Source organism: Carcharodon carcharias, chromosome 2 (genome assembly GCF_017639515.1).
Source record: "Carcharodon carcharias isolate sCarCar2 chromosome 2, sCarCar2.pri, whole genome shotgun sequence".
NCBI lineage: Eukaryota > Metazoa > Chordata > Chondrichthyes > Lamniformes > Lamnidae > Carcharodon > Carcharodon carcharias.
The window spans coordinates 94,147,968-94,165,767 of record NC_054468.1 but is presented as its reverse complement, the minus strand read 5'-3'; the positions used below and the strand labels follow the sequence as shown (position 1 = coordinate 94,165,767).

At 40.3% G+C, this 17,800-nt stretch overlaps 1 protein-coding gene across 8 annotated transcripts in view; it reads right to left on the bottom strand.

Moving 5' to 3' along the window:
• LOC121271063 (anoctamin-7-like) overlaps positions 1 to 17,800 on the bottom strand; it is a 233,562-nt gene that overhangs the window by 58,013 nt on the left and 157,749 nt on the right. For all 8 annotated transcript variants that reach the window (XM_041176770.1, XM_041176824.1, XM_041176805.1 and 5 more), the window contains 3 exons: positions 4,760 to 4,817; positions 3,919 to 4,029; positions 1,816 to 1,981 (listed from right to left, as the gene is read on the bottom strand). In XM_041176770.1, coding sequence (XP_041032704.1) covers positions 1,816 to 1,981; positions 3,919 to 4,029; positions 4,760 to 4,817 — 335 coding nt within the window. The remainder of the gene's footprint in view (positions 1 to 1,815; positions 1,982 to 3,918; positions 4,030 to 4,759; positions 4,818 to 17,800) is intronic.

The following is a 17,800-nucleotide window of genomic DNA, read 5'->3' as shown; positions in this document are numbered from 1 at the left end:
AATCACACCGATGTGGTCAGGCAATCCAGCGGGGGGTGGGGGGGATGATTCCAGTGGGCTGGCCTTACAATGATATGCAGGTGTATTACAATGAGGCTCCTGACATCAGTGGGCACGGAAAATTCCACCCTTTGTTCCACATTCTCACCACTCTTTGGATAAAGATGTACCTTCTGAATGCCCTGTTGGATTTCTTGGTGACTATCTGATATTGAAGGCCTCTAGTTATGCTCTTCCCCACAAGAGGAAACATTGGGCTGGATTTTATGTCTACCAGCAGGGGGAGGGAGGCGGAACAGAAACTGAGTGGTCTGCTTGCTCCCGCCCCCACTGTCTCTGCTCGTCCAATCAAGCGTCGGGTGGCCAATTAGTGGCGTAAAGGAGGCCTCCAGGCCTAATCGGGACTGTAAGGCAGGACATCATGTGGCAGAGGGGTAACGCCAACCAGAAGGTAGGTCACAGTTTAAAGGTCCCGTGCTCTCAAAATCAATCTTTATTTTTTATTGAAGGCTCAAAAACGATTTTTAAAAAGACTTAAAAGAGCATTAGAATGCTGACATCTTCCCCAGCAGGTTCTGCTGCCACATACAGCCATGGTCCTAGTGACAGGCCTTTTCTTCCGGCCTTGTGCTGCCTCTTCAAAGCTGCCGTGGAGCTCTCCCAAACTTCTTCACCTCCAACAGCCAAAAGATACAGCAGGCAACAAAAAATTGCAGTCGGTTGGGTCATTAACCAGGTTAATGTGATTTCAAGATGGCGGGCCGGTGGGCAGCTATTTCCCTTGCCCGTTCACCCTCCTTAGTTTGGGAGGCTGGTGTGATGACAGCGTACTGCCAACTCGATGACACCGCAACCTATCTTAGGTTTCCGTGGTGGTGGGGGGAGGGGCGGTGCTAGGGGTAGGGGTGGTGGAGGGGGGGCAGGTGCCGACCCATCTGATTTGCAGATGTGAAATCTAGCCCTTTCTCTCTGAAGCCACTCTGCCAAAACTTACATTAATTTTAAATACTCTATTAGATCACCCCTCAGCCTTCTTTTGTCAAGAGAAAAGAGACCCTGCCGGTCAATCCTTTCCTATGACTCTGGTATCATCCTTGTAATTCTCTGCACCCTCTCCAATGCCTCGATATCCAGCTGTACTCCTGCTCCTAATTTTATATTTCCCTTTTTTTTAAATATGGTGACAGGTCAGCTCACAATACTTTTAGGTGCAATCTAACCATGGTTCAATATAACTTCCCTACTCTTCAATCCTATCCCTCTAGATATAAATCATAGCGCTTGGTTTGCAGACAGGATGGGTAATATTGACACCCCAGGGCAGATATTGCTGGCATCATAGAGACCCCAGGCCAGACGGTGGGTTGGGTTAAAAACTTCCCCCATTGAGAGCAACTGGAACACCTCAAGCTGAGGCGAGCTAGCTCAGTGCAAACTGGTGACTGGTCCCTAGGTTTACAGTTTTGACTGGCTCAGCACTGCATGGGTGGTGTATGTATTCACTGAGCCATAGGATCACTCCTAGGATGTATTTAAGAAAGACTGGCTCTTAACCAAAAGGACATGAGCTTGAGATTAGAAGAGATGATTAGTGCACAGGCATTTGACACTGACCTACTTTAAACAGAGGGCTGTGGAGTACCCAGGGAATCAGATAGCAGGGAAAAGGTTATGGGAGAATTTGCTGTAAACTTGAGGGAGTCAATGGGTAAAGAGATGAGTTATTGGGGCTGATTCTGGGCTTCCTTCGTTCTATTGTGGGTTTGTGGCAGTTGAAGAGGATTAAACTAAAATGTCATTGAGGCAGAACCATACCTAACCACGTGAAGTAAAAGGCAATCTTCTCTCCAAAGTAATCCCGGATATGGTCCAGCGGCTGGTATTTATACCACTTGCCCCAGCAAGCCCAATACGCATACAGTACCTGTCTAAGGCTGAGCTCCTCAGGACACATGCCCTTACCAAAGGCCTTATATGGACCCTGCAAGCAAAACCAATTATAATCATTAGCGATTGCTTGACTCTCAAAGGCTGATTAGAATTCGCTCATTCAATGCCTTCCCTATACGCTTCTCTTGGCTCGGTACACTGGGAGAAACAAGCAGTGAAATCAATTCTATTGTGGTTTTGTCCGAGCCAGATCCTCAGTCAGACTGGTCGGGTTAAATCTTCCCCCTGAGCATGCCCGATGGGCCGCCTCTGACAGTGGGAGCATGGAGTCACAGAGGGCAGTACCCAAGAGACAGCTAACTCTTTTATCATCATTAACTTCATGAATTTAAAAATCAGGCATGCTCCAAAATGCACTACTTGGAGCTGGTCCCACATTCTAATCGCTCTTGAATAAAGAAGTTTCTTCTCAATTCCTTACTGGGTTTATTACCTTATATTGATGGTCTTTAGAGTTAGGCTGTCCAAAAGGTGAAAACATATTGTCCAAATTACTATCAAGCCCTTTCATAATCTTAAAGATCTCGATCGGTCACCCCTAATTCTCCTTTCCAGAGAAAACAGCCAGGGCTGTTTTGTCCTTCCTAATTGCTATAACCTCTCAGTTCTGGTATCATCCTTGTGAAAACTTTTGGCACCTTCTCCAATGTCCCAATATCCCTTTTGTAATATGCAGGTCAGAACTACAAATAAAACTCCAAGTGAGGTCTAAAAATGATTATATTTAAATTTAACAAAACTTTGATGCTTTACAATTCTATCCTTCTGGAAAAGAACCCCAATGCTTAGTTTGTCTGTATTTATGGCCTTATTAACCTGCCTTGCTACTTTTAATGATTCGTGTATCTGTACTGCCGGATCCCTCTGCTCCTCCAACCCATTTAAGCTCTTATTTTCAAAGGATTGTGTGGCCTCCTTATTGCTTCTACCAGAATGGGAAGCCTCACAATTAATCTACAATGAAATTGATTTGTCATTGGCACATCCATTCGTCAAGTCTGTTAATGTCTTACTGTATTTTGTGGCACTGTTCCTCAGTATTAACTCTACCCCACCACCCCCAGATCACACCAGCCCCAGCCAACTGGTGTTCAGTTCTGAAGCTCAGGGATCCAGGATGTAGTTACAGGTACAACGTATCAAATCCGACAGCCCAGGGACCCAATCCTTGCTGGATTTAGGACCTTGCCGGTTTTTGGAAAAAGGTCCTGAGGCATTTCACAGTGTGGGGCTGTGTGGTGTAATTAGATAAAGATTGACAGCGATCAAATCTAAATCTGTGGGAAGCCACACCGAAGCCGTGGATGGTGCTTTGGTAAGGCCACAACTTAAAAGCTGTGTTCACTTCAGGTCACTTGAGCACCAGAGAGAAACACTCGAGATGGAAGTTGTGCAGAAAAGTGCAGCTCCCTGAACTTTTCCGAGCCGGGCCGGGTGGGGGTCAAGGGTTGCCCTGGCCACTCGGAGTGCGGGAAATGACAGGCGGGAGAAGGGGCAACTATTCGCATGCCACTGTGCCAAACAAGCCAGTTAGTGTTTTTTTCACATATTTAATAGTACTTTAAAATGCTGGCATGGCCCACTTAAAAAAAAGTCCAGTTGTCGGGCACTGCCGGTTTTCAGGGAGCCGGATTTGAGATATTGTCCCTGTATCTGAAAGATGTGCGACAGGGTCGGTTAAAGTATAAAAACAAAAAAACTGCAGATGCTGGAAATCCAAAACAAAAACAGAATTACCTGGAAAAACTCAGCAGGTCTGGCAGCATCGGCGGAGAAGAAAAGAGTTGACGTTTCGAGTCCTCATGACCAGTTCTGTCGAAGGGTCATGAGGACTCGAAACGTCAACTCTTTTCTTCTCCGCCGATGCTGCCAGACCTGCTGAGTTTTTCCAGGTAATTCTGTTTTTGTTTCGGTTAAAGTATCTCTGATGTTTGGAATGAGAACTCAAAGGCAAAGCAAAGCTCTTACATCGTGAAGAGGAAACGCAGCCGAAAACACCTTCTCATTCAACAGGCTGTCGATACCAATCTGGCCCTTTCGCCGATGCCCATATTTGGCCCTCATTAATATTTCATAGACCTGCCCAAAGGGGGAAAAGAGTGACAAACATCAGAGTCAGATAAAATCCCTTTGTCCAAGAAGCCAAGATGTTGACAAGGCCCAGTCGCTGGAGGCAACAGCTCACACCCACAAACACTGAGGTTCAGACTTCCAGAATGCCAAGCTGAAGTTGGATCTATCCTGCGTCATTGAGCTCAATGTCAGTTGGGAGTAGAGGAGCATTCTCACATCCCTGAGCTCCTTCATCCGAAGCTGCAAGGACAGAGGCCTGGAAGGAGCAAGCCCAGCCTTCTTATGTCACAACATAGCCCATTGTAGAGTAAAAGAAATAATAAACAGGGATGTGTGCAAGGGAATGAATGCAGTAATCTGTGGAGTCTGCACATGTACAGCATTTTACAGGCCCACAAACCATTGCCCATTATCCACAGGCTATTCAGTTGCCAGTAACGTTGCTTCAAAACCAGCATTGCTCCGAAAAAACTGCTACAGCTTAAAGAACCAACATCATTACTGACATCATTAACTAAACTCCCAAACACAAACAAGGAACAAATATCACTTCATCATGATTTCCCCAATCACAGGCACACGTTGACAGCAAACAGGTGCACAAAAACACAACACAAAAAACCATCACATTACACAAAACACAACATAAAATACAATCGCACCATATGCAATGGATGGTTGGAGCCTGGCAGCCTGTTCCAGGGCGGATAGGTTACTTGGACAGCCTAGTACTTACTATTGCATGCCTCTGTGTGTTGGTGAAGAAGTCCTCGTGGTTGTTACTATTTAAATACCTGCACAGAAAACATCACCAGTGAGCAATTCATTCTCTCCTAACTTCCCAAAAATGCAAACCCACACCGGATAAATAAGTCTAACAGCTCAAAACAGCATCACACCACACAAAAACACAACACAAAACACTATCACACCACATAAAAACACAACACAAAACACCATCACACTACACAAAAACACAACACAAAACACCAACACCACACAAAAACACCATCATACCACACAAACGCACAGCACAAAAACACAGTCACACCACACAAAAACACCATCACATCACACAAAAATACAACACAAAACAGCATCACACCACACAAAATCACAACACAAAACACCACCACACCACACAAAAACACAACACAAAACACCATCACATCACACAGAAACGCAACACAAAACACCATCACATCACACCAAAATGCAACACAAAAACACAACACAAAACACCATCACACCACAAAAACCCAACACAAAACACCATCATACCACACAAAAACACAACACATAAACACAACACGAAACACCATCACACCACACAAAAACACAACACATAAACACAACACAAAACACCATCACACCACACAAAAACACAACACAAAACACCAACACCACACAAAAACACCATCATACCACACAAACACACAGCACAAAAACACAGTCACACCACACAAAAACACAACACAAAAACACCATCACATCACACAAAAATACAACACAAAACAGCATCACACCACACAAAATCACAACACAAAACACCACCACAGCACACAAAAACACAACACAAAACACCATCACATCACACAGAAACACAACACAAAACACCATCACATCACACAAAAATACAACACAAAAACACAACACAAAACACCATCACAGCACAAAAACACTACACAAAACACCATCACACCACACAAAAACACAACACAAAGCACCATCACACCACACAAAAACACAACACAAAACACCATCACACCACACAAAATCCCAAAACAAAAACACAACACAAAACACCATCACACCACACAAAACCCCAAAACAAAAACACAACACAATACACCATCACATCACACAAAAACACAACACAAAACACAAAACACGATCACATCACACAGAAACACAACACAAAACACCATCACATCACACAAAAATGCAACACAAAACACGATCACGCCACACAAAAACACGACACAAAACACCACCACACCACACAAACACAACACAAAAACACAACACAAAACACCATCACACCACGCAAAAATACAACACAAAACACCATCACACCACACAAAAACACGGCACATAAACACGGCACATAAACACGTCACATAAACACGGCACATAAATACTGTCACACCACACAAAAACACAACACAAAGACACAACACAAAGAAACAACACAAAAACACTGTCACACCACACAAAAACACAACACAAAACACCATCACACCACACAAAAACACAACACAAAACACCATCACACCACACAAAAACACAAAACAAATACACAACACAAAAACACCATCACACCACACAAAAACACCACACAAAACGCCATCACAACACACAAAAACAAAACACAAAACACCATCACACCTCACAAAAACACAACACAAAAACACCATCACACCACACAAAAACACAACACAAAACACCATCACACCACACAAAAACACAACACATAAACACAACACAAAAACACAACACAAAAACACCATCACACCACACAAAAACACAACACAAAACACCATCACAACACACAAAAACACAACACAAAACACCATCACACCTCACAAAAACACAACGCAAAACACCATCGCACCACACAAAAACACCACACAAAAACACAACACAAAAACACAACACAAAAACACCATCACACCACACAAAAACACAACACAAAACACCATCACACCACACAAAAACACGGCACATAAACACGGCACATAAATACTGTCACACCACACAAAAACACAACACAAAGACACAACACAAAGACACAACACAAAAACACAACACAAAAACACTGTCACACCACACAAAAACACAACACAAAACACCATCACACCACACAAAAACACAGCACATAAACACGGCACATAAACACGGCACATAAACACTGTCACACCACAAAAAAACACAAAACAAATTCACAACACAAAACACTGTCACACCACAAAAAAACACAACACAAAACAGTCACACCACACAAAAACACAACACATAACACTGTCACACCACACAAAAAACCAAAAAAACACAAGACAAAAACACTGTCACACCACACATAAGCACAACACAAAAACACCATCACACCACACAAAAACACAACACAAAACACGATCACACCACACAAAAACACAGCACAAAACACCATCACACCACACAAAAACACAGCACAAAACACAGCACAGAAACACTGTCACACCACACAAAAACACCAAACAAAAACAATATCACACCACACAAACACACAGCACAAAAAAATCGCACAAAAACACAGCACAAAGACACAACACAAAAACACTGTCACAACACACAAAAACACAGCACAAAAACACCACACAAAAACACAACACAAAAACACAACACATCACACAAAAACACAACACAAAACAGCATCACACCACACAAAATCAAAACACAAAACACCACCACACGACAAAAAAACACAACACAAAACACCATCACACCACACAAAAACACAACACAAAACACCATCACACCACACAAAAACACAACCCAAAACACCATCACAACACACAAAAACACAACACAAAACACCATCACACCACACAAAAACACAACACAAAACACCATCACACCACACATAAACACAACATTAAACACCATCACACCTCACAGAAACACAACACAAAACACCATCACACCACACAAAAACACAACACATAAACACAACACAAAACACCATCACACCACACAAAAACACAACACATAAACACAACACAAAACACCATCACACCACACAAAAACACAACACAAAACACCATCACACCACACAAAAACACCACACAAAAACACAACACAAAAACACAACATAAAAACACCATCACACCACACAAAAACACCACACAAAACACCATCACAACACACAAAAACACAACACAAAACACCATCACACCTCACAAAAACACAAAACAAAACACCATCACACCTCACAAAAACACAACACTAAACACCATCACACCACACAAAAACACAACACCAAACAACATCATGCCACACAAAAACACAACACAAAAACACAACACAAAAACACCAACACACCACACAAAAACAACACAAAAACATCATCACTCTACACAAAAACACAACACAAAACACCAACACACCACACAAAAACACAACACAAAACACTGTCACACCACACAAAAATACAACACAAAACACCATCACACCACACAAAAACACAACACAAAACAACATCACACCACAGAAAAACACAGCACAAAACACAGCACAAAAACACTGTCACACCACACAAAAACACCAAACAAAAACACCATACAAAAACAACAAAAAAACCCACTATCATACCACACAAACACACAGCACAAAAACATCGCACATAAACACAGCACAAAGATACAACACAAAAACACTGTAACACCACCACAAAAACACAGCACAAAAACACAACACAAATACACAGCACATCACACAAAAACACAACACAAAACAGCTTCACACCACACAAAATCACAACACAAAACACCACCACACCACACAAAAACACAACACAAAACACCATCACATCAAGCAAAAATGCAACACAAAACACCATCACACCAAACAAAAACATGACACAAAACCACCACCACACCACACAAAAACACAACACATAAACACAACACAAAACACCATCATACCACACAAATACACATCACAAAAACACAGTCACACCACACAAAAACACAACACAAAAACACAACACAAAACACCATCACATCACACAAAAATACAACACAAAACAGCATCACACCACACAAAATCACAACACAAAATCACAACACAAAACACCACCACACCACACAAAAACACAACACAAAACACCATCACATCACACAGAAACACAACACAAAACACCATCACATCACTCAAAAATGCAACACAAAAACACAACACAAAACACCATCACACCACAAAAACACAACACGAAACACCATCATAACACACAAAAACACAACACAAAACACTAACACCACACAAAAACACCATCACACCACACAAAAACACAACACAAAACACCAACACCACACAAAAACACCATCATACCACACAAACACACAGCACAAAAACACAGTCACATCACACAAAAATGCAACACAAACACACAACACAAAACACCATCTCACCTCAAAAACACAACACAAAAACACCATCACATCACACAAAAATACAACACAAAACACCATCACATCACGCAAAAGTGCAACACAAAACACCATCACACCATACAAAAACATGACACAAAACCACCACCACACCACACAAAAACACAACACATAAACACAACACAAAACACCATCACACCACACAAAAACACAACACAAAACACCAACACCACACAAAAACACCATCACACCACACAAGAACACAACACAAAACACCAACACCACACAAAAACACCATCATACCACACAAACACACAGCACAAAAACACAGTCACACCACACAAAAACACAACACAAATACACAACACAAAACCACCATCACATCACACAAAAATACAACACAAAACACCATCACATCACGCAAAAATGCAACACAAAACACCATCACACCACACAAAAACATGACTCAAAACCACCACCACACCACACAAAAGCACAACACATAAACACAACACAAAACACCATCACACCACACAAAAACACAACACATAAACACAACACAAAACACTATCACACCACACAAAAACACAACACAAAACACCAACACCACACAAAAACACCATCATACCACACAAACACACAGCACAAAAACACAGTCACACCACACAAAAACACAACACAAAAACACAACACAAAAACACCATCACATCACACAAAAATACAACACAAAACTGCATCACACCACACAAAATCACAACATAAAATCACAACACAAAACACCACCACACCACACAAAAACACAACACAAAACACCATCACATCACACAGAAACACAACATAAAACACCATCACATCACACAAAAATGCAACACAAAAACACAACACAAAACACCATCACACCACGAAAACACAACACTAAACACCATCATACCACACAAAAACACAACACATAAACACAACACAAAACATCATCACACCACACAAAAACACAACACATAAGCACAACACAAAACACCATCACAGCACACAAAAACACAACACAAAACACCAACACCACACAAAAACACCATCATACCACACAAACACACAGCACAAAAACACAGTCACATCACACAAAAATGCATCACAAACACACAACACAAAACACCATCACACCACAAAAATACAACGCAAAACACCATCACATCACGCAAAAATGCAACACAAATCACCATCACACCACACAAAAACATGACTCAAAACCACCACCACACCACACAAAAACACAACACATAAACACAACACAAAACACCATCACACCACACAAAAACACAACACAAAAACACCATCAAATCACACAAAAAATACAACACAAAACACCATCACATAACGCAAAAATGCAGCACAAATCATCATCACACCACACAAAAACATGACACAAAACCACCACCACACCACACAAAAACACAACACATAAACACAACACAAAACACCATCACACCACACAAAAACATGACACATAAACACAACACAAAACACTATAACACAACACAAACACACAACACAAAACACCAACGCCACACAAAAACACCATCATACCACACAAACACACAGCACAAAAACACAGTCACACCACACAAAAACACAACACAAAAACACAACACAAAAACACCATCACATCACACAAAAATACAACACAAAATCACAAAACAAAACACCACCACACCACCACACAAAAACACAACACAAAACACCATCACATCACACAGAAACACAACACAAAACACCATCACATCACACAAAAATGCAACACAAAAACACAACACAAAACACCATCACACCACAAAAACACAACACAAAAACACCATCATACCACACAAAAACACAACACATAAACACAACACAAAACACCATCATACCACACAAAAACACAACACATAAACACAACACAAAAAACCATCACACCACACAAAAACACAACACAAAACACCAACACCACACAAAAACACCATCATACCACACAAACACACAGCACAAAAACACAGTCACATCACACAAAAATGCAACACAAACACACAACACAAAACACCATCACACCTCAAAAACACAACACAAAACACCATCATACCACACAAAAACACAACACATAAAGACCACACAAAACACCATCACATCACACAAAAATGCAGCACAAAAACGCAACACAAAACACCATCACACCACAAAAACACAACACAAAACATCATCACACCACACAAAAACACAACACAAAACACCATCACACCACACAAAAACACAACACAAAACACCATCACACCACACAAAAACACAACACAATACACCATCACACCACACAAAAACACAACACAAAACACGATCACAGCACACAGGAACACAACACAAAACACCATCACATCACGCAAAAATGCAACACAAAACACCATCACACCACACAAAAACATGACACAAAACCACCACCACACCACACAAAAACACAACACATAAACACAACACAAAACACCATCACACCACACAAAGACACAACACAAAACACCAACACCACACAAAAACACCATCATACGACACAAACACACAGCACAAAAACACAGTCACACCACACAAAAATACAACACAAAACTGCATCACACCACACAAAATCACAACATAAAATCACAACACAAAACACCACCACACCACACAAAAACACAACACAAAACACCATCACATCACACAGAAACACAACATAAAACACCATCACATCACACAAAAATGCAACACAAAAACACAACACAAAACACCATCACAACACAAAAACACAACACTAAACACCATCATACCACACAAAAACACAACACATAAACACAACACAAAACATCATCACACCACACAAAAACACAACACATAAGCACAACACAAAACACCATCACAGCACACAAAAACACAACACAAAACACCAACAACCACACAAAAACACCATCATACCACACAAACACACAGCACAAAAACACAGTCACATTACACAAAAATGCAACACAAACACACAACACAAAACACCATCACACCACAAAAATACAACGCAAAACACCATCACATCACGCAAAAATGCAACACAAATCACCATCACACCACACAAAAACATGACTCAAAACCACCACCACACCACACAAAAACACAACACATAAACACAACACAAAACACCATCACACCACACAAAAACACAACACAAAAACACCATCAAATCACACAAAAATACAACACAAAACACCATCACATAACGCAAAAATGCAGCACAAATCATCATCACACCACACAAAAAACATGACACAAAACCACCACCACACCACACAAAAACACAACACATAAACACAACACAAAACACCATCACACCACACAAAAACATGACACATAAACACAACACAAAACACTATAACACCACACAAAAACACAACACACAACACCAACACCACACAATAACACCATCATACCACACAAACACACAGCACAAAAACACAGTCACACCACACAAAAACACAACACAAAAACACAACTCAAAAACACCATCACATCACACAAAAATACAACACAAAACAGCATCACACCACACAAAATCACAACACAACATCACAACACAAAACACCACCACACCACACAAAAACACAACACAAAACACCATCACATCACAGAGAAACACAACACAAATCACCATCACATCACACAAAAATGCAACACAAAAACACAACACAAAACACCATCACACCACAAAAACACAACACAAAAACACCATCATAACACACAAAAACACAACACATAAACACAACACAAAACACCATCACACCACACAAAAACACAACACATAAACACAACACAAAACACCATCACACCACACAAAAACACAACACAAAACACCAACACCACACAAAAAACACCACCATACCACACAAACACACAGCACAAAAACACAGTCACATCACAGAAAAAATGCAACACAAACACACAACACAAAACACCATCACACCTCAAAAACACAACACAAAACACCATCATACCACACAAAAACACAAGACATAAAGACCACACAAAACACCATCACATCACACAAAAAATGCAGCACAAAAACGCAACACAAAACACCATCACACCACAAAAACACAACACAAAACATCATCACACCACACAAAAACACAACACAAAACACCATCACACCACACAAAAACACAACACAAAACACCATCACACCACACAAAAACACAACACAATACACCATCACACCACACAAAAAACACAACACAAAACACGATCACATCACACAGGGAACACAACACAAAACACCATCACATCACGCAAAAATGCAACACAAAACACCATCACACCACACAAAAACATGACACAAAACCACCACCCACACCACACAAAAACACAACACATAAACACAACACAAAACACCATCACACCACACAAAGACACAACACAAAACACCAACACCACAACAAAAACACCATCATACCACACAAACACACAGCACAAAAACACAGTCACACCACACAAAAACACAACACAAAAACACAACACAAAAACACCATCACATCACACAACAATACAACACAAAACACCATCACATCACGCACAAATGCAACACAAAACACCATCACACCACACAAAAACATGACTCAAAACCACCACCACACCACACAAAAACACAACACAGAAACACAACACAAAACACCGTCACACCACACAAAAACACAACACATAAACACAACACAAAACACTATCACACCACACAAAAACACAACACAAAACACCAACACCACACAAAAACACCATCATACCACACAAATACACATCACAAAAACACAGTCACACCACACAAAAACACAACACAAAAACGACAACACAAAAACACCATCACATCACACAAAAATACAACACAAAACAGCATCACACACCACACAAAATCACAACACAAAATCACAACACAAAACACCACCACACCACACAAAAACACAACACAAAACACCATCACATCACACCACACAAAAACACAACACAAAACACCATCACATCACACAAAATCACAACACAAAATCACAACACAAAACACCACCACACCACAAAAACACAACACATGAACACAACACAAAACACCATCACACCACACAAAAACACAACACAAAACACCAACACCACACAAAAACACCATCACACCACACAAAAACACAACACAAAACACCAACACCACACAAAAACACCATCATACCACACAAACACACAGCACAAAAACACAGTCACACCACACAAAAACACAACACAAAAACACAACACAAAAACACCATCATATCACACAAAAATACAACACAAAACACCATCACATAACGCAAAAATGCAGCACAAATCATCATCACACCACACAAAAACATGACACAAAACCACCACCACACCACACAAAAACACAACACATAAACACAACACAAAACACCATCACACCACACAAAAACACGACACATAAACACAACACAAAACACTATAACACCACACAAAAACACAACACAAAACACCAACACCACACAAAAACACCATCATACCACACAAACACACAGCACAAAAACACAGTCACACCACACAAAAACACAACACAAAAACACAACTCAAAAACACCATCACATCACACAAAAATACAACACAAAACAGCATCACACCACACAAAATCACAACACAACATCACAACACAAAACACCACCACGCCACACAAAAACACAACACAAAACACCATCACATCACAGAGAAACACAACACAAAACACCATCACATCACACAAAAATGCAACACAAAAACACAACACAAAACACCATCACACCACAAAAACACAACACAAAAACACCATCATAACACACAAAAACACAACACATAAACACAACACAAAACACCATCACACCACACAAAAACACAACACAAAACACCAACACCACACAAAAACACCATCATACCACACAAACACACAGCACAAAAACACAGTCACATCACACAAAAATGCAACACAAACACACAACACAAAACACCATCACACCACAAAAACACAACACAAAACACCATCATACCACACAAAAACACAACACATAAACACCACACAAAACACCATCACATCACACAAAAATGCAGCACAAAAACGCAACACAAAACACCATCACACCACAAAAACACAACACAAAACATCATCACACCACACAAAAACACAACACAAAACACCATCACACCACACAAAAACACAACACAAAACACCATCACACCACACAAAAACACAACACAATACACCATCACACCACACAAAAAGCACAACACAAAACACGATCACATCACACAGGAACACAACACAAAACACCATCACATCACGCAAAAATGCAACACAAAACACCATCACACCACACAAAAACATGACACAAAACCACCACCACACCACACAAAAACACAACACATAAACACAACAGAAAACACCATCACACCACACAAAGACACAACACAAAACACCAACACCACACAAAAACACCATCATACCACACAAACACACAGCACAAAAACACAGTCACACCACACAAAAACACAACACAAAAACACAACACAAAAACACCATCACATCACACAACAATACAACACAAAACACCATCACATCACGCACAAATGCAACACAAAACACCAACACACCACACAAAAACATGACTCAAAACCACCACCACACCACACAAAAACACAACACAGAAACACAACACAAAACACCGTCACACCACACAAAAACACAACACATAAACACAACACAAAACACTATCACACCACACAAAAACACAACACAAAACACCAACACCACACAAAAACACCATCATACCACACAAATACACATCACAAAAACAGTCACACCACACAAAAACACAACACAAAAACACAACACAAAAACACCATCACATCACACAAAAATACAACACAAAACAGCATCACACCACACAAAATCACAACACAAAATCACAACACAAAACACCACCACACCACACAAAAACACAACACAAAACACCATCACATCACACAGAAACACAACACAAAACACCATCACATCACTCAAAAATGCAACACAAAAACACAACACAAAACACCATCACACCACAAAAACACAACACAAAACAACATAATAACACACAAAAACACAACACAAAACACTAACACCACACAAAAACACCATCACACCACACAATTACACAACTCAAAACACCAACACCACACAAAAACACCATCATACCACACAAACACACAGCACAAAAACACAGTCACATCACACAAAAATGCAACACAAACACACAACACAAAACACCATCACACCACAAAAACACAACACAAAAACACCATCACATCACACAAAAATACAACACAAAACACCATCACATCACGCAAAAGTGCAACACAAAACACCATCACACCATACAAAAACATGACACAAAACCACCACCACACCACACAAAAACACAACACATAAACACAACACAAAACACCATCACACCACACAAAGACACAACACAAAACACCAACACCACACAAAAACACCATCATACGACACAAACACACAGCACAAAAACACAGTCACACCACACAAAAATACAACACAAAACTGCATCACAACACACAAAATCACAACATAAAATCACAACACAAAACACCACCACACCACACAAAAACACAACACAAAACACCATCACATCACACAGAAACACAACATAAAACACCATCACATCACACAAAATGCAACACAAAAACACAACACAAAACACCATCACACCACAAAAACACAACACTAAACACCATCATACCACACAAAAACACAACACATAAACACAACACAAAACATCATCACACCACACAAAAACACAACACATAAGCACAACACAAAACACCATCACAGCACACAAAAACACAACACAAAACACCAACACCACACAAAAACACCATCATACCACACAAACACACAGCACAAAAACACAGTCACATTACACAAAAATGCAACACAAACACACAACACAAAACACCATCACACCACAAAAATACAACGCAAAACACCATCACATCACGCAAAAATGCAACACAAATCACCATCACACCACACAAAAAACATGACTCAAAACCACCACCACACCACACAAAAACACAACACATAAACACAACACAAAACACCATCACACCACACAAAAACACAACACAAAAACACCATCAAATCACACAAAAATACAACACAAAACACCATCACATAACGCAAAAATGCAGCACAAATCATCATCACACCACACAAAAACATGACACAAAACCACCACCACACCACACAAAAACACAACACATAAACACAACACAAAACACCATCACACCACACAAAAACATGACACATAAACACAACACAAAACACTATAACACCACACAAAAACACAACACAAAACACCAACACCACACAAAAACACCATCATACCACACAAACACACAGCACAAAAACACAGTCACACCACACAAAAACACAACACAAAAACACAACTCAAAAACACCATCACATCACACAAAAATACAACACAAAACAGCATCACACCACACAAAATCACAACACAACATCACAGCACAAAACACCACCACAC